General features: G+C 39.8%; 1 protein-coding gene across 1 annotated transcript in view; it reads right to left on the bottom strand.

Moving 5' to 3' along the window:
• The window catches only part of LOC122810797 (glutamate-rich protein 3-like), a 226188-nt gene that overhangs the window by 130399 nt on the left and 77133 nt on the right, over positions 1 to 18656 (bottom strand). Inside the window, exon 2 of the mRNA XM_044082357.1 lies at positions 14509 to 14602. Within this exon, the coding sequence (XP_043938292.1) occupies positions 14509 to 14602 (94 nt within the window). The remainder of the gene's footprint in view (positions 1 to 14508; positions 14603 to 18656) is intronic.

The raw sequence follows: 18656 nt of genomic DNA, 5'->3' as shown, positions 1-18656 counted from the left end.
AACATCCTGGTTCAGTGCTAACTTTACCCCACTCTCACCACCTAAAGGCCCATCTTTATACTGGAAGAATGTAAAGTTCCTGTAATCACGGCTGCACAGGTAAAAACTTCACTCTCAAAAGCCAAGAACACAGCATCCATGGGACCTGACAACATCCCAGGCTGCCTTCTACATGAACTACAGAATGAACTGGCACCCCACCTAAGTACCATGTTCAATCATAGCCTCACCTCAGGTTTTGTGCCCACTGAATGGCGCACCGCAACAGTTATCCCACTCCACAAAGGGGAGGCCACAACAGACCCCAGGAACTACCGCCCCATTAGCCCGACGAGCCTCGTCTGCAAGGCCATGGAACGTATCCTCATGGAACTCATAAACAAAGACATTGGAGATCTCCAAACCCTGGACCCCACACAGTTTGGGTTTGTAAAAGGCAGATCATGTCTCCTAAACCTGATAGACTTCTTTGAAGTAGTCACCAAAGCCATAGATGAGGGTAAGGTGGTTCACACAGCCTATCTAGATCTCACCAAGGCATTCAACACCATCCCCCACTCTGGAATTATAGATAAACTCACTAAACTAGGTATAAATCCTTATGTCACAAGATGGGTTTCCAACTGGCTTACTGAAAGAACCCACACTGTGAAAGTAGCAGACTCCAAATCAGACTTCAGACCAGTGACAAGTGGAGTACCACAGAGTTCAGTCCTGGGTCCTCTCCTGTTTGGTATCTACTTCTCTGAAGTACAGGTTAACACAGAAGGTCTTTGGCTAACTAAATTCACAGATGACTGCAAACTAGGAGCCATAATTGAAACTCCTAACGATGTGGACATCCTACAAAAGGGCCTCACTGAGACAGATGCCTGGTGTCAAAGACATGGTCTCAAGCTCAATGCCAAAAAGTGCATTGTCATCCCCTTTGGTAAAAATTTTGTACCCATGAACTACCACATAGGCGGTAGTCTACTTAACACTGAAAGTGTGATAAGAGACCTTGGGACACAGGTGGACAGCAGTCTCTCTTTTGATAATCACATCGCCAAAGTGGTCAGGAAATCCTTCTACATGTCACACCTCATCACAAAAGGTTTCTCATCCAGAAAAAAGAGGTCATTGCTCCCCTCTACTCATCACTCATTAGACCCATTATAGAGTACAATGCCCCTTTTGGTATGTACCTCACAAGATATCTACAACAACTGGAAAGGCCGCAAAAATACCTCACAAAGAGGATTACTGGCCTCAAACAGATGCCTTACACAGACTGTCTCAAAACACTCCAGCTTTATTCCGTCGCATATCGTCTATTCAGAGGCGATCTCTGCTTAACATACAAAGGTATGTCAAACCCAGAGCTGTTGGTGCTCCACTTAAGGAAATCCCAATCCCTCCAAGCTACACGCTCTAGGGACCTAAACGTTGTCACCACAATAAACAGAACATACTGGAGGGATAGATTCCTGTCCCAGAAACTTCCCATACTCTGGAACAGACTACCTATCTATGTCAAGCAGAGCTCCTCATTAGCACTCTTCAAGAAACATCTTGATGATTGGATGGGTAATAAGAAATTCACCCCGGGGATCACTTCTGTGGTTCTGCTTGACAGGGGCACAGGAAAATAATTTTCTTGGGTGGCGAAATCCAGGGTACATTTTTGGCTAGGCTTGTATAGGCCCTAGGGCCAATAGCCTAGTACCTACCTATGAACCTATGAACAAGGGAGGAGATGTAGTCCTTATGAATCTGGACGATTACACTAACAAAATGTTACACATTTTGAATGGGAAGCATATGCAAAATCCTCCTTGAATGAATTACACACAGCATACAATAGAATTAACAATGAGTTACAGGATTTATTTATAGAGGGATCCATCACCATTGAAGAGTTAAATTATCTCACAGTGTCATATCCCAAGATGTCAGTGATGCTCGGGTTACCTAAACTACATAAAAACCTCGAACAGCCACCCATGAGACCCATTGTGGATGCAAAAGGTTCCATTACCCACCCACTCACAAAACTCCTAGACATTAGACTTAAAGAACTGGTATTCTCTGAAACCCATATATGTAAGGACTCATTGAGTTTTTTTACATCTCATTAACAACACTCCATTTAAAATTGGGTATGCCCTTTTGACTACTGACATCAAAGATTTATATTCTGTTATTCCCTATAACACAGGCCTGGAATGGTTTTCACAATACTTATATGAAAAGGAGTTGAACACAACAATGTCCAAGTATATACACACTTACTTGAACTTGTTTTGAAAAACAACTTTATCTACTTTAACCGTGAAATATATCTGCAACAGGAGGGGCTGGCAATGGGTTCTTCTTGTGGGGGCCTGTACGCAAATATTGTTGTCACCCAATGGGAAAAGAAGTTTTTGTTCAACAATTCGATGTTCATTTATGTAAAATGTTACACCCGTTCCTGGATGACATTTTTATTTTGTGGGGTGGGCCCCCAGAACAGATCAATGAATTAATTTCTTATATGGATTCTACTACTCCATTTTTGAAATTCACACATAATTATAGTATGGACCATTTGCCCTTTCTAGACGTTCTTCTCAATAAAGATTATACAAACGATAAGTTTGTTTCAAAAATATATAGAAAGGAAACCTACTCCAACTCTTTACTCCATTACTCAAGTACACATCCACTGAAACAGAAAAAAGCCATTGTAAAGGGGCAATTTGTTAGGGCAGCCCAAATGGTTTCAGTTATGGATGATTTTCTCAGTGAATGTGACAACCTGAAATTCATGTTTTCAAGGTGAGGCTATCCATACAAATTGATTACTGATATTATGTTGGAAGTAGTAAATAAAAGGGAGAGAGGTCATTTTAGTCCTTTACTATCAGATATTGACACCAGCATCACCAGTATTAACAACTCCACTCAATGCTCAAATGTGGAGAACCAAGAAACAAAAAGGGACTATAAGACGTTTTTCATTACCATATATACTAATGACAGCTATACATTACGAAAAATCTTAGAAAAGAATTGGTCCATACTAAATCATGAAAAATCCATTAGACCATTTATTGATTGACATCCTGCCATAGTATTTAAGAAGGGCAGAAACTTAAAGAACATATTTGAGATGAAACCAAAGCGTATGAATAATGTTGGGCACATGAAAAAGTGTGCCATCTGTAACTTGTAAACATATTAAGGAAGGTAGCACTTTTCTGATAAATAACATTAAAGTAAAACGTCATCAAAAATACAATTGCGGATCTGAAAGGATTATTTATTGCATTTTATGTAATTGTTGTAGCTGTTTTTATATTGTAAAAATGGACCATAAATTAAAAAAAACGTATCTATGAGCATTTGTATGACATTAAAACAGAACCTTGAGGTGGAGCCCAGTCTCTTTACAGAACCTCGAGGTGGAGCCTGGTCTCTTTACAGAACCTCGAGGTGGAGCCCGGTCTCTTTACAGAACTTCGAGGTGGAGCCCGGTCTGTTTACAGAACCTCGAGGTGGAGCCTGGTCTGTTTACAGAACCGCGAGGTGGAACCTGGTCTGTTTATTGAACCTCGAGGTGGAGCCTGGTCTCTTTACAGAACCGCGAGGTGGAGCCTGGTCTGTTTACAGAACCTCGAGGTGGAGCCTGGTCTCTTTACAGAACCTCGAGGTGGAGCCTGGTCTGTTTACAGAACCTCGAGGTGGAGCCTGGTCTCTTTACAGAACCTCGAGGTGGAGCCTGGTCTCTTTACAGAACCTCGAGGTGGAGCCTGGTCTCTTTTACTAGAAAAGAGGGAGCTTTACTGGCAACTGCATCTTAATGCATCTAGTTGGCCAGGCTTAAATGAACACATTTCTATCAGCTCTCTTTTAAAATTAAAAGCCCTAGAAAGATAACACTGTTTTAAATAATTATTTATTCATTATTTATGTATTTTTAAACACCATTTTATCTATGTTTTTATACTACAATGAGAGTTTTTTTTACCATCTATTTATTTCATCTTATACAGATTTTATACGTTACATATATAATTCAGTCTTTTACATGTCTTTTCCTTTAAGGAGGTGTGTCAGTTTAAATAATGTATTACTTGTTTAATGATTTTTTTTACCCAGTTTTTCTGTACTATATAAAGTGATTGTGTGATTATTTGTATTATATGATGAAGTTCTGAAGTGGTCAGGACGAAAGCACTTATCATTTGTTTTATTCTATTCAATAAACTCCAGTATTGGTTTTATTGAATTTGGCCTAAATATGTGCATTTATTTACTGTGAAGTGATTCTTTCTCCTGTTCCTGCTTGGCATTTTTGTGTTTTGTACCAGTTTTTTTCTTCATGTCTTTTTTTACAGGTTTTCCATTTGGTCTCTTTCTCGTTACCTGGGCCCACTTACTGTGGATGTTCCTTTGGTTCCCTCTTATTTGTGTGAGTTGCTCAATGCTGGTATGGCCTGTTCTTCTATTGAGGCTCACATCAGCTCTTTCTACTTGTCTGCATTTAACTCTCCTGTTAGCTTCTAGATTTGAGGCTAAGCAATTTCTTAAAGGTGTCCTTAATATTAGGCCTCCCAGGAAGCCTATTTCTCCTCCCTGGGATCTTAATTTCATTATGGAGAAATTGACTCAGGCTCCTTTTGAGGCTGCTGTTTCAGCTTCCTTGCAACATTGTTCTTGGAAGACAGTTCTTTTGTTAGGTCTTACTTCTGCCAGACGATTGTCTGAGTAGTAAGCCCTTATGGCCTGTCCACCTTTTTTGATATTTCATGATGACACGGTGTCCTTGAGTATTAATCCTTCTTTTATGCCTGAGGTGTTTAATGAGTTATCACTTAATCAGTCTATTAATTTGCTTACTTTTTTACCCTCTCCGCATTCTGATAGTGAGAGGGTGCTGCATACCTTAGATGTGCATAGACAGCTTGGATTATTTGGATAAGACTAAAGCTATCAGAAAGTCAGTTGTTTGTTTCATTTCATCCTAGGTCTTTAGGAGTAGCTGTTTCCAAGCAAACTATTTCTACTTGGATTTCAAAGAGTATTTCTTTTTATTACACTTTTCATGGTGAGAGGCTTCCTTCTCCTGTAAAAAAATCATTCTACTAGAGCTGTGGTTTCTTTTGGTGCATTTTTCAAGGGCCCAGACACTAATTATATTCTTAAAGCAGCTACCTGGACTTCTGTGCATACTTTTACTAAACATTAAAAGTTGGATGGTATCTCCAGAGCTACAGCTGGTTTTGCTAATGCCATTCTTCATGGCTTCTTAGAGGGCTCTACTGCTGCTTCCTCCTCCCAAGTTTCTTCTTGAGCTTTGGCACTCTCCCATACATAATGAATACTGCAGCGGTGAATGTAAGGACATAGTACAGTTGTGTAAAATCTTACCATAATGGTAGATGTCCTTGCCTTCACTGCTGCAGTATTCACTCCCTCCCTGCATCACCCTAGTCTTTTGTCCCTTTTCGGATGTGCAAGTTCTCTTAGTTTTTTCTTGGACTGCTGTTCCTACTGAGGCAATCATTTCTGAGGATGGTACGCCTGAATGTCACCTTTATGTCCTACGCTATGTGAGGAGTGTGTAGGTGATGTTCAACGTACCTTAAAACAATAGTAGACTTTGGTAGACTGGCTGGACAATTGGCTTCATGGCAGGGAATCCCTAACTTATGAATACTGCAGCAGTGAATGCAAGGACATCTACAGTTATGGTAAGATTTTACACAACTGTACTTTCTTCTCCCCAGGTCCCCTCTATAAGCCATCTCTGCTGAGGAGTGATGGGCCTAGTTAACAAACTGAACAAACTCAAGCAAACAAGTGAATACATAAAACAAACACAGCATAACTGATCTCAGATCCCTTCTTGTTCCATCTTGTGAAGAGGCATTTGTAGGTATCATTTTTGTTGCAATGTTTGGTGTCTAAGTCACTTGAAGCAAGAAACATGAATGATACTTTGTTTTATGGTGTCCTGCAATTCCAGGATAGTACATATGCTCTCAGTTACCACTCTTTGCCTGTCACATGTTCTCATGTGACTACAGATGTTTTAGGACTCTTCTTTGTTCCATCCCTTTCCACAGATCTGCACATTGTACTGTTTCATTAACTTACTCCAAATGGATGACATTTACTAAAAATATGAAATATAACAGTTTGATAATTGTTACTACATTAACAGCATTAAAAAAAACATGAAACTTTCATTCTTTATATACTTTCAGAGGATATGGGCTGGTCCACTGGCACAAAGAAAGAGTTCCTGTTTACAGTGCCAATGAGCTGGGTTCAGTTAATCGCCTAGGTGTTGAATTGTCTGTTGGGGAGGGTGCATGGCCAATGGCAGGGTCCCATCTCTTAGGTGTAACAGGTAGAGTTATATATGCAGTGCCATTAGAGATGGGGGTCATGACAGGTAGACACTAAGAAATGGAGTGTGCCAACATACAACTCATAGCAGAAAGTGGGATGCACATTTGAGTATCATGCAATACCACTTTTACTAACATTGCTACATATTCTGCATGGTTAAGGTGAGGGGGACATAAGTGGGTAAGAGCACAAAAACTTTCTCTCCATTGCGAGAGTATTGCTGTATAAAGATGCTCTGATCTCTTCTTAAGGCACCCTTGCTAATGAAATAATATGGTAGAGAAATCTGACCCAGTGGTGTGGCAAAACTACAATCATGTGAGAAGATAAGGAGAAATGAGAAGACGCCAGTATACAGCCAACAGATGGTTGCAAAATGGTAGAAATAAATAGTTACAATGTAAATAAATAAATCAATATAAATGCGTAGATGTACACATGTGCGAGTGTGTGTGTGTGTGTGTGTGTGTGTGTGTGTGTGTGTGTGTGTGTGTGTGTGTGTGTGTGTGTGTGTGCTTGCATGAAGAAGACAACTGTCTTTTTGCCCATGAATTAAACTCACATTGAATAGAAAAGAATTATAACAAAAAGCACTCACATATTTTAAATGCAGCCTCCAATGGATTTTAATTCCAGATTTTTGAAAATAATCAAAACTCATATTAAATGTAATACACTTGTTAAAGGCAACTCTTAAACAGAAGTGTTAGAGTAGATTTCTTTGACTAAAATTATTTCTAATATTACTTCTGTGCCAGTTCAAAAAAATACAACTGAGCTTCTGTAAAATTATTTCTTTCATTACACTACAACTACTGTACAAGCTGACTTAAGAAAAGCATAGCCATGTTTAACTGTAGGCAGAAATTTAAAGAAAGGCATTGTCAGGAGCACAGGAATAAAGACTTCGTAAAAACAAGAACATAAATAAAAAGTACTGTTAGGCATTTGATACTATAATGTTTCTCTATGACTGTATTCTATTTGAGTATTGTTAGGCATAAAAAATGACTGGACGTGAAAATTTGAAAAGTAATTGCCATGAAATGAGACACCTTCCAAAACAGTCACTGTTATTTAAATGAAAAAAAAAAAACAGTTTATGAAATAATGTAACAACCAGCAAAAAAAAGTGTAAACTGTATTAGACAAATTTACTAAGGATTCACCTACACTGAAATATTTTGAATTGCTGATTTTTGCACATTTTGTGTATAAAAGTAACCATTAGTCTTCTATTGTTTAGATTTGCTTTTTTTGATTGTCAAAATGCTGCCATATCCTGTTTGTATATAAATTGCCTGCTGCAACATGACTTTGTCTCCAGAAAATTTGCTCATGATATACTAAACAACACTTTATTAATTTCAAACCAAAACTCAACACAGTGGTGGTTACACAGTATCATGATGACACAGAGCCTTCAGCTCCAAACCCTGGATTAAATTTGTTACAGTAGATTGGCCCAATACCAGCCATTCAGATTTTAGATTAGAAACAACTACTCATTTTAAATATCTACGACAATGTCTGGACCAGTCAGTAGCCTTCAACACCCACAAACAGCAACCAAATCCAAAATTAACTCTGCATTGTTCTGAGCATGGAATTGTCTTTAGAGTAATTATTCCTAGAAGGCAAAAGCTGCAACAGGAAGGACAATCCTTTAGTATAACTGGAGTATGTCCTTCAAATCCCTGCCTGTTCCTTCCAAAAACCCAACAACCCTTCAGCTCTTCAAACTATTCCTCACAGGATCTGGAAAGTCAAACACTGTGAGGTAGAAGCACTAAATGTCACATCACCATGCCTCCTTGTATTTACAAACTCATTCATTCATTCTTCAGTACTGGCTTTATCTTATTCAGGATCATACATTTATTATTATTATAATACAACGACACCCCATTAATATTCAAAAACATGCACGCTGATTGGTCAGCATGCATGTTGTAAATTAGAGTTATAGTAATGGAAAAAGGTCCGGTCACCCAGACTTTTTCCATTACTATAACTCTTTTTTTACAACAACGGAGAACGCAAGATCTCAGTCACTTCACACTGTCTCATGATGTTAAATGAGTTTAACATAGCGAGACAGCTTTAAAAAAAGCAACGGAGATTCTCCGTTGCTGTTTTTAAAGTTGTCTCGTTATGTTAAACTCATTTAACATAGCGAGACAGTTTGTAAAAAGCAACGGAGATTTTGCTTTCTCCGTTGCTTTTTTCAAAACTGTCTCGCTATGTTAAATGGGTTTAACATAGTGAGACAGCTTTAAAAAATGCAACTGAGATTCTCCATTGCTTTTTTTAAAGCTGTCTCGCTATGTTAAACCCATTTAATATAGCGAAACAGTTTGTAAAAAGCAACGGAGATCTTGCTTTCTCCGTTGCTTTTGCCCACAGCTCTGATGTACTGCATAGGCATACGTATGCGCAGTACATCAGAACTGCTGCAGAATACCAGACAGATGCGGAAGGGCAGCAAGGAGGCATTATACAATGCCATTATTTAAGAAAAGTAATTTTTTTTTTCTTAAATAATGTCATTGTATAACAGCAATAACCCACTTCTGGGTGTGGGAAATGCTGGATTTACCCACAGTTGGCTTTGTTTGGCCACTCGGGCTTTGCCCTCGTGACCAAACCACACCAACCATGGGTAAATCCAGCATTACCCACACCCAGGCGTGGGTTATTGCTATATTATTATTATTATCACTTATGTATTTACATTTGTTTATCAGGATTATCCGACTAGTCAGACTCCATTTTCAGCAGATGCCTGGGGAGAAAAGTTCCACATGAATTTATGCAAAACAATAAACAAGATTTAACAATACAATTTTTAAATAGATGTACAGTGATAATTCAACCATGTATAAATAGATATGAGCAATATGCATTAAGTAAAAAATTAACAATAACAATCTGAGTTTACCTTACATAATGGATTGAGACAGATTATAGATCACAAGCAGGATATGATAGGGAGGAGTATGGATATAAAATAGCCAGAGGAGGTGATGAGGTCATCAGAGGAAAAGTTTAGAATAGTTGAAGTTAAAAGAAAAAACAGAAGAGTTAACATAAGATTAAGTGAGAAGAAATAGTATTTTTGTCCAGAGTAGAGTAAGAGTAAATTGGATTATCCATATGATGCATTTTTAGGACTTTTTAAAGGATTTGTGTAAAGAGTCTACTGCTACAAGGAATGGAATGTCATTCCACATTTTTGAGGCATCACATGAGAACAGAGTCTCCTGCTGAGTTTGTTGATTTGGTCACACTTAGTAAGTTTTGGCACTTGAACGTAGGGTTCTGTTTGGAATATAGTGCATAAGAATATTGACCAAGCTTGTGCATTTTCAGGGTTTTGCATTAGAGTATGTTTAATACTCTGGTGAGAGTAAGACAGGCATGAGGGAGCTCTAAGCAGAGCAGCTTTTTTAGGGCTAAAATAATGCTGTGAAATGCATTGTAGTTTCACGGAGATGCTTGCTACAGTGTTGTTTCTAGTAGCTTAAATTGGGTGGTTTGTAGATTCATAAGAATGGGGGGGCCCGTACAGATGGATTGGAAGTAGTTATGATGTGGTTATATGTACTTCTGCTTTTCAGTTATAAAGTGGTCAATTCTGTAGAAGAGACAGAATTTTTGAAGTGTTTTTTTTTTACCATTTCTTTTATATTTAGATTAAATATCATATTTTCATCAGTTACTACTCCTAACTGCTTGGAGTTTGAAACAGTTTTCAATTGTGGTGTTATTGGCAGAGATTATACTGAAGTTGGGTTTATTCTCTCAGAATATTTTAAGAATAAAGAGGAGAAGTTTGTTTTTTGGGGTGTCAATAGAGTTTGGAAGTAACAGAGCCAAGCCTCTATAGACAGGAGGGCTTTCTATATTGGTTTGTATACTTTTTCAATAGTTTTAGCTGAAGAATGAGACAAAATGATCAGCTTTAACAATTGGCTTAATTACTGGTGTCATTCTAAGGGGATCCTATATCTGTCCGCTTGGGATGACATGCTTGACAAGCCACGCTGCTTCACAAGGGACGGCTTGCACCTGTCACCCCTGGGCTTCCGGATATTGGCCAAGGCTCTTGCCACCCCCATAGTGCCTTTTTTAGGCAAGGCTCAAAAGACAAACCCAACTCCCTAGAAAACACAACTGAAAAAAAAGTAAGGGTAATGCTTCTCAATGCCAGAAGTCTAAACCTCAAGATGCATGCTCTCAAAGCCCTCCTCAGTATGGAGAACATTGATGTCTGTGCAGTGACTGAAACCTGGTTCAAGGCTCCTGAGAGCACCCCAGCACTACCAGGTTATACCTCATATCATGCTTTCCGGCCACAAAACTTGGACCGAACTACAAAAGGAGGGGGGAGTATTCATATTCATCAAAGATACTCACTCCTCCAGGTTAGTGGCAATGCATGAAGCATCGGAGACCATCCAGGTGCAACTAACCATAGGCAAAACTGCCCTACAGTTTGTAGCATGCTACAGACCACCCTCTCAAACTCAGGAACCCCACTCAGCCTTCCTGAAGACACTGGAGAGTATGAATGTCTCTCCAAATACTATCATATTGGGAGACTTCAACTACCCAAACATAGACTGGGAACATTACTCAAGCCCCAACACCCTAGCCCAAAGGTTCCTAGAATTCATAAACTCAAATGCAATGGAACAACTAGTCACCACTCCCACAAGAGGAGATAATATAATAGACCTGATCATCACAAACATGGGGACAAAATGCTCCACACCGGAAGTATACTCCTCATTGGTGAGATCAGACCATAAATTAATCTCACTGGAAATCTACATCCCACCCCCACCCCCTGCACAGAAGACCACAGTGAAGAATTTCTCAAAAGCCGACTTCACACTTCTTAAGACTGAAGTGGTATCTTTCAAGGCCCCTGGGCCAGTGGAAACCACAACCCACACAGCTGAATCCTTTATAAATGCCTTCTATGGACACCTTCAAGAATGCATGGATCATGCAATCCCTAATAAAGCCAAGACCCATTCCCACAAAGGCAGGCATCCTGTCTGGTGGACCCCAGCCATTAACAAACTTTACAACAGGAGGAGGAAGCTACTACATGACAGAGCAAAATCCCCAAAAGGGAAGGCATCTCTGATCAGTACTAGCAAAAAACTTCGATCACTCATAAAATCATCCAAGGCCAACTTTGAGAGAAAAATCGCAAAAGACACAAAAGACAATCACAAGGCCTTTTTTAGCTATATTAGAAACCTGGGTGGAAACTCCCAGATATGCTCAGAGTTAGTCCAAAATGACACAAAATATACTGAACCCACAGATATTGCCAACATTCTGGCAGACAGGTTCAGTGCAAATTTCTCCGCCCCCTCGCCCCCAAAAGGAGAAATATCTATACCAGCAGAGTGTAGCCTCCCTAACATCTCAGATGCCCAGGTGAGAGCCGCCCTCTCCAAAGCTAAAAACACAGCATCAATGGGTTGCGTGCTACATGAACTCCAAGAGGAACTAAACCCGCACATAAGGCTGCTGTTTAATCTTAGCCTTACTACAGGATACATACCCAAAGAGTGGCGTACAGCAACAGTGGTCCCACTCCACAAAGGAGGTGCTTCTACGGACCCTGGAAATTACCGCCCCATAAGCTTGACGAGCCTGGTCTGCAAAGCTATGGAAAGGATCATTATGGAACTCATAAACAAAGACATTGGGGACCTACAGACATTGGATCCTACCCAATTCGGCTTAGTCAAAGGCAGATCCTGCCTTTTGAACCTAGTCAACTTTTTTGAAATGGTCACTAAGGCCACTGATGAGGGTAAGACAGTTCACACAGCCTACCTTGACCTTGCAAAAGCCTTCGACACAATACCCCACTCTGGCATCATTGACAAACTCACCAGCTTAAATGTAAACCCATATGTCACAAGATGGGTTGCAAACTGGCTCAAGGACAGAACCCACAAGGTCAGAATTGCTGGAGCCATGTCAGACTCTAAGCCAGTCACAAGCGGTGTCCCACAGGGCTCAGTCCTGGGACCCCTCTTGTTCGGCATTTATTTTTCCGAGGTGCAAGCAAACATAGGAGGATTGTGGCTGACAAAGTTCGCAGATGACTGCAAACTGGGCACCATAATTGATACTCCAGCGGACACAAGCATCCTTCAGAAAGGCCTCATAGAAATGGATAATTGGTGCCAGAGCCATGGCCTTAAACTGAACACCAAAAAATGTATAGTCATACCCTTTGGGAAAAACAAGGTACCCACAAATTACCACATAGGTGGTAATCCATTAAGTACGGAAGAGGTAATCAGGGACCTAGGGACCCAAGTCAACAGTAACCTCTCATTTGACACTCACGTTGCAAAGGTGGTTAGGAAGACCTTCTATATTGCCCACCTTATCATGAAGGGATTCACATCTAGATCAAGAGAGGTCATTGTGCCCCTGTACTCTTCTCTTATCAGGCCCATGATTGAGTACAATGCCCCATTTGAGATGTATCTCACTGACACCTGCAGCAGTTAGAAAGACCCCAAAAGTTCCTCACCAAGAGGATAAAGGGTCTCAAACATATGTCATATGCTGCCTGGCTGAAGAAACTCCAGCTCTATTCAGTCGCATACCGCCTACTCAGAGGTGATCTATGCCTGACGTACAAGGCCATGTCCAATCCGGAATTAATGGACATGCTCCACCTCAGAAAATCCAAATCCATCAGAGCCACGAGAGCAAGAGATTTGAACCTCAACACAGAAATAAATAGGACGTGCTGGAGGGACAGATTCATAACCCAGAGGCTCCCTACACTCTGAAACAGAATCCCAGTCCATGTTAGGCAGAGCCCCTCACTAACTCTCTTCAAGAGAAATCTTGACGAGTGGATGGGAGATCATAGGTTTACCCCGGGAGTCATCTCTGTGTCACCACTAGACAGAGGCACAGAAAACTAAACCCTAAATGGGCATAGTATTCTCATCCCAAGGGGTGGCGAAAGCCACACACACTCTGGCTAGGCTTATAAATGCCCTAGGGCAGATAGCCTAGTATGAACCTATGAACCTGTGAACCTATAAGAGATATGAACCTATGAACCTATAAGAGATGAATATTGAATCATCAGCATACTGTATGACAGAGGCATTTTCGGTGATTTTATGTAGGTAATTAAAGAAAATATTAAATAAGCATCATCCTAGGATGGAGCCTTGTGGATCCCCTAAGATATAGGAAGGAAGCAGGAGAAGCTGGCAGACAATTTGATTGCCTAGTATCTGTCAGATAAGAAACTGGAAAACCATGCCAGGGATGGACTGTCCAGCCCACAGGAAAAGAGTCTGTTGACAACAGGCTGCTGTATCAAAGGTTTTGGACAGGTCATGGAATACTGCTGATACTAGCTTGCTGGCATAAAGTTGATGGTAAATGTAAGTTCAGAAATTGAGGAATGCAGTGTTGAGAAGGAGAGAGTAGATTGTCTTACAGTTTAGATTTTAGTAGTTGGTAATGGATGTATTTTTCTAGGTTCTCAGATTTTGCTTCAGTAAGCTTCCTCCCATCAAAGGAAAGATACTAAGCTTCACATACAAACCAGAAAAAAATGTTTTATGCCTCCTCATACACAAATTTATATGCTGCAATGTAGAGATGCAGACAGCCCTTAGCACTCAAACAAGTAGAACATTCTAGGTTTGCTTAGTACAGTCTTTTAAGGTTAAAAGCAACACCAAGTAGCTAATATTTTAAGTAGTCAACATTTTCAAATTTACTTACGCCTTCTAGAAACAGCACTGGGGAAGCTGTCATTACCATATGAGAAACAGGGCTCTGGAACAAAAGGAATCCTAGTCTTTCTTACCAAATAGCACGAGGACAGGAAGATGTAATACTCCACTGTACACTTCTACATACTAACATCCAAATGACAACAGATTTAAACTAGCTTTTTTATCAATAAAAGTCACAAATATACTTCAATAAGTGCATCACCTGGACTTGTCAAGAAGTCTGTCACTGACTTTGCTAGCTCGTGTTTATGAGGCTTAATATTTATTCTTGCATTTCAATCTTCTAAAAATGTATTTTTAAGTGCCCACCTACCAAGCCAGCCTTCTGCAGATGTCTGCGGATGTGTTTCTTGTTAAAGTAACCCATAAGATTCTGGTCTCTGAGGCTGTTGTATTCTGGAATAAGTCTGTAAAAAAGTTAGGAAAAACTTTAACTAATTTAGAATGCTCTGCAATTCCATTTTTATGGTAGTTTCAAGAAAGACATAGGTCTCACCACCTGTGAATTCAATTAGTGAGTCATTCAGAAAGCAAAATTCAGAAGCAAAAAGAAGAAAAAAATAATTTTAATTATATTTGATGAAAGCACGCTCAGTAAAAACAAAATAACATGTGTACTAGATAGGATAAATAAAGTGTAAGTAGATGCTTAAGTTAGTAACAATAAAATAAAATTAGAGATGGAGGTTTATGTGCATGCTTGAGATGGTAAGTATAAATAGGCATAGACGAAGGACAACATTTTAAGAGTAGGCAGGAATCACAAATTAACACATTGTCTTTAAACACTGTAAAAATACTGAGGAAAAAATAAGGTTCAAATAATAACAGGGTTCCTATTATATAATCGAAGATGCAATCCTTCGAATGCATCTTGATCAAACTTGAAAGCACGAAACAGTAAAATAGAGAAATGGCATATAAGTAATTTCTTTCCCTGGGAAAGAAATCACTTGGTTGCCTCAGTTACTTTGCCATTTTCGTCACTGTAGTGCAATCTCAGCATTGGTATATTTAAGTGGGGGGGGGTGTGGGGGGCAAAGGCCACCACTTTATGTAATGTTTTGAAGTTTTTATTTTTGTTTTTGTGAAACAGCAATTTTTTTTCCATAGGAAAAAAATCGCTGTTCCGAGTGTTCGGGATTGTAAGCTTTCGCTTACTTAGAGTCGATAAATCAGCGTTCGCTTTTTTAAGCATTCGCTGATTTAATATAGACTCTAATAACATTAAGTCACTATTTTTCTTAAAGGATGAATGTGTCATTGTAGCAATGGCACTTGATGCCAGGTTATATTGATGCATATTACTACTTCAAGTCATGCACCTATCTGATATGTTAGTGTATGTTAGCGGTGACTCATCTACCTGTAGCCCACAGCTTTGTGTGTTACACTGCAATACAAAGATATAAATTACAGTACATAGGAAGATCCAAACAGTACAACTCTAGAACTTCAGGACAGAGCTATAGAAAAGCACTAGAACTTAGTTATAGTGCATTAGAAAATGGGCTTACTGTGCATCAGTACCCTGATTGGAGAACGAATGTTCTCCAGTGGGGTATTAATGTACAAGTAATACCTGGAGAAAAATGAGTCCACCACTTCATGGTAGCTTATCAAGCCACCATGGAGCTCAGACTGAGAAAAAAGAAACGACCGCCATTATTTTACACTCGCTAAGCAGCACTTCTGCTGTTTAATGAGTGTAAAATGTCAAAAAAAAGGAAAACAAACAAAATAAAAGTATGTGTGTGTGTGTGTGTGTGTGTGTGTGTGTGTGTATGCATGTTAGTGAGAGAGAGAGAGAGAGCGAATGCTGTTATTTTACACTCGCTAAGCAGCACTTTTGCTGTTTAGCAAGTGCAAAATAAAAAAAAAATAAATAAAAAATAAAGCATGTGTGGAAGACTGTATGCATGTATAACAATAAGAGAGAGAGAGAGATCGAGGATCGAGTGTGTGTGCGCGTATGTGTGTGTGCATGTGTGTGTGTGTGACAGAGAGAGAGTGAGAGATAGAAAGAGATCTAGAGAGTGAGACAGAAAGTGAGTGATGTGTGTGTGTGTGTGTGTGTGTGTGTGTGTGTGTGTGTGTGTGTGTGTGTGTGTGTGTGTGTGTGTGTGTGTGTGTGTGTGTGTGTGTGTGTATATGCATGCATGTCAGTGAGAGAGAGAACAAGAGCTATTATTTTACACTCGTATGTAAGCAGAGGAGACTGTGGGTGAGAGAGATCAAGAGAGAGTGAGACTGAATGTGTGTGTGAAAGCAGCTGGAGACTGTGAGAGACTGAGAAATAGAGTGAGACCGATCTTGTGGGAGTGAATGGGTGCATAAAAGCAGAGAGCGTGTGTGTGTGTGTGTGTGTGTGTGTGTGTGTGTGTGTGTGTGTGTGTGTGTGTGTGTGTCTGTCTGTCTGTCTGTCTGTGTGTCTGTGAGAGAGAGTGAAGAGAGAATGATCTCTGCCAGCTCTTAGAGAATGGGCTCTTTGTAAAATTGTTGTGTTTTACTTACTTATGTATTTTTTAAGTATTGTTTTATTGTTTTTTTTATGTAGTTTAGATTTAAAATGCTTTTTCCAACACCATTAACATATACTACAGCAAGTATGAAATATTAGGCGTAGGAACTATTTTACATTAAAAATATATTAAAAAAATAAAATAGAACTTAAAAAAATACATAAGTAAATAAAACACAACAATTTTACAGAGACCCCATTCTAGGGTTGCCACCTTTTCAAATGGCCAAAGTTTTCGGGATACACATCAGATTTTACAGGCCGACACATACCCACGGTCAGTACAAAGGATAGAACTTAACTTTTTTGCCTAAATAAAAGCTTATTCTTGTAGCAGTTTAGTTGCTTATTCTGTTTTTGTAACATTTAGGTATTTTAGATACAGAATAACTGTTTTATGCAACTATTACATAAAATATGGGACATAATTATGTCCTACAATCTCAGGACATTTGCCATTTTTAATATTTTTTGTCAGGACACAACTGCCCAAAGAGGGACTGTCCCTCGCAAAGTGGGACAGGTGGTAACCCTACCCCATTCTCTAAACGCAATAATGCCCTCCAGAGCATGTGTTAATGTGTAATTAATGCCCTTCCCGTGGTGTAGAGGCCCTCCACCTGCGACATCGAGCCTCACAACACCCCTGGGCGGGCATTAATTGCACATTAACACACACCCTGTCAGGCATTATTGCTTGCATGTCAGAATCTCAGCAAAATGTAACCACAGAACCACTGGAGTAAAGTCCATTAGAGAATGGGTGACCTGTACGTCATCACACTGATCAGCGAACGAGCATTCTCTAACAGGGTGTTAATGTACAGGTAATGCCCACTGAAAAACAAGTACACCATTCAACAGCAGCTCACAATGCTGCAGTAAAGCTTGGACATTAAAAAAAAAAGTCTGCCATTTTTTACACTCACTAAACAGTGACTTGTTGTTTAACAAGCATAAAGTTATAAAAGAGTAAACAGATTTAAAGAAAAAAATAAATGTGTGTGCATGCATGTGTGTGAAACAGAGTATACAAAAACATGAGTATCTATGTTACAATGCACCCATCTAAAACCTATGTTAGGGTTCAGTATCACAGCTTATATACTTACCATTTCAGCTGATCTAAGAGAAATGATTAACTGATGGATTTCCATCACCTGTCTTTCAAGGCTTGGCAGTACTTTTCTGTCTCACTTATATGGTCGGGGGACATGCATAATAATAAAAGAGGGAGGAGCATAGGGTGACATACAAGAGTGGAGGAAGATGCACACAGGTGGATTATATCCTATGCAGGAAGGCCAGTCTGAAGGAGATTGGAGACTGTAAAGTGGTGACTGGGGAAAGTGTATTTAGACAGCATAGAATGGTGGTCTTTAGGATGATGTTGCTGAGCAAGAAGAGGAGGACAATTGTGAGAGCAGTGCCAAGGATCAAATGGTGGAAGCTGAAAAAGGGTGATTGTGAGGTGGAGTTCAGGAAAGAGTTAAAACAGGCACTGGGGGGCAGTGAAGAGTTACTGAATGGCTGGGTAACTACAGCAGAGATGGTAAGGAAGACAGCTAGAAAGGTGCTTGGTGTGACATCTGGACAGAGGAAGGAGGACAAGGAGACCTGGTGGTGGAATGAGGAAGTACAGGAGAGTACACAGAGGAAGAGGCTGGCGAAGAAGAAGTGAGATTATCAGAGAGATGAAGAAAGTAGACAGGAGTATAAGGAGATGAGGAGCATGGCGAAGAGAGAGGTGGTGAAGGTTAAGGATAAGGCGCATGGAGAGTTGTATGAAAGGTTGGACACTAAAGAAGGAGAAAAGGACCTGTACCAATTGGCTAGATAGAGGGACCGAGCTGGGAAAGATGTGCAGCAGGTAAAGATGATAAAGGATAATGAGGGAAACATACTCACAAGCGAGGAGAGTGTGTTGAGCAGATGGAAAG

Source organism: Protopterus annectens, chromosome 9.part0, assembly GCF_019279795.1.
Source record: "Protopterus annectens isolate FY-2018-M chromosome 9.part0, PAN1.0, whole genome shotgun sequence".
Classification (NCBI taxonomy): Eukaryota; Metazoa; Chordata; order Ceratodontiformes; family Protopteridae; genus Protopterus; species Protopterus annectens.
Note: the sequence above shows the minus strand (reverse complement) of the source record. Positions and strands in the feature narration are given on the sequence as shown.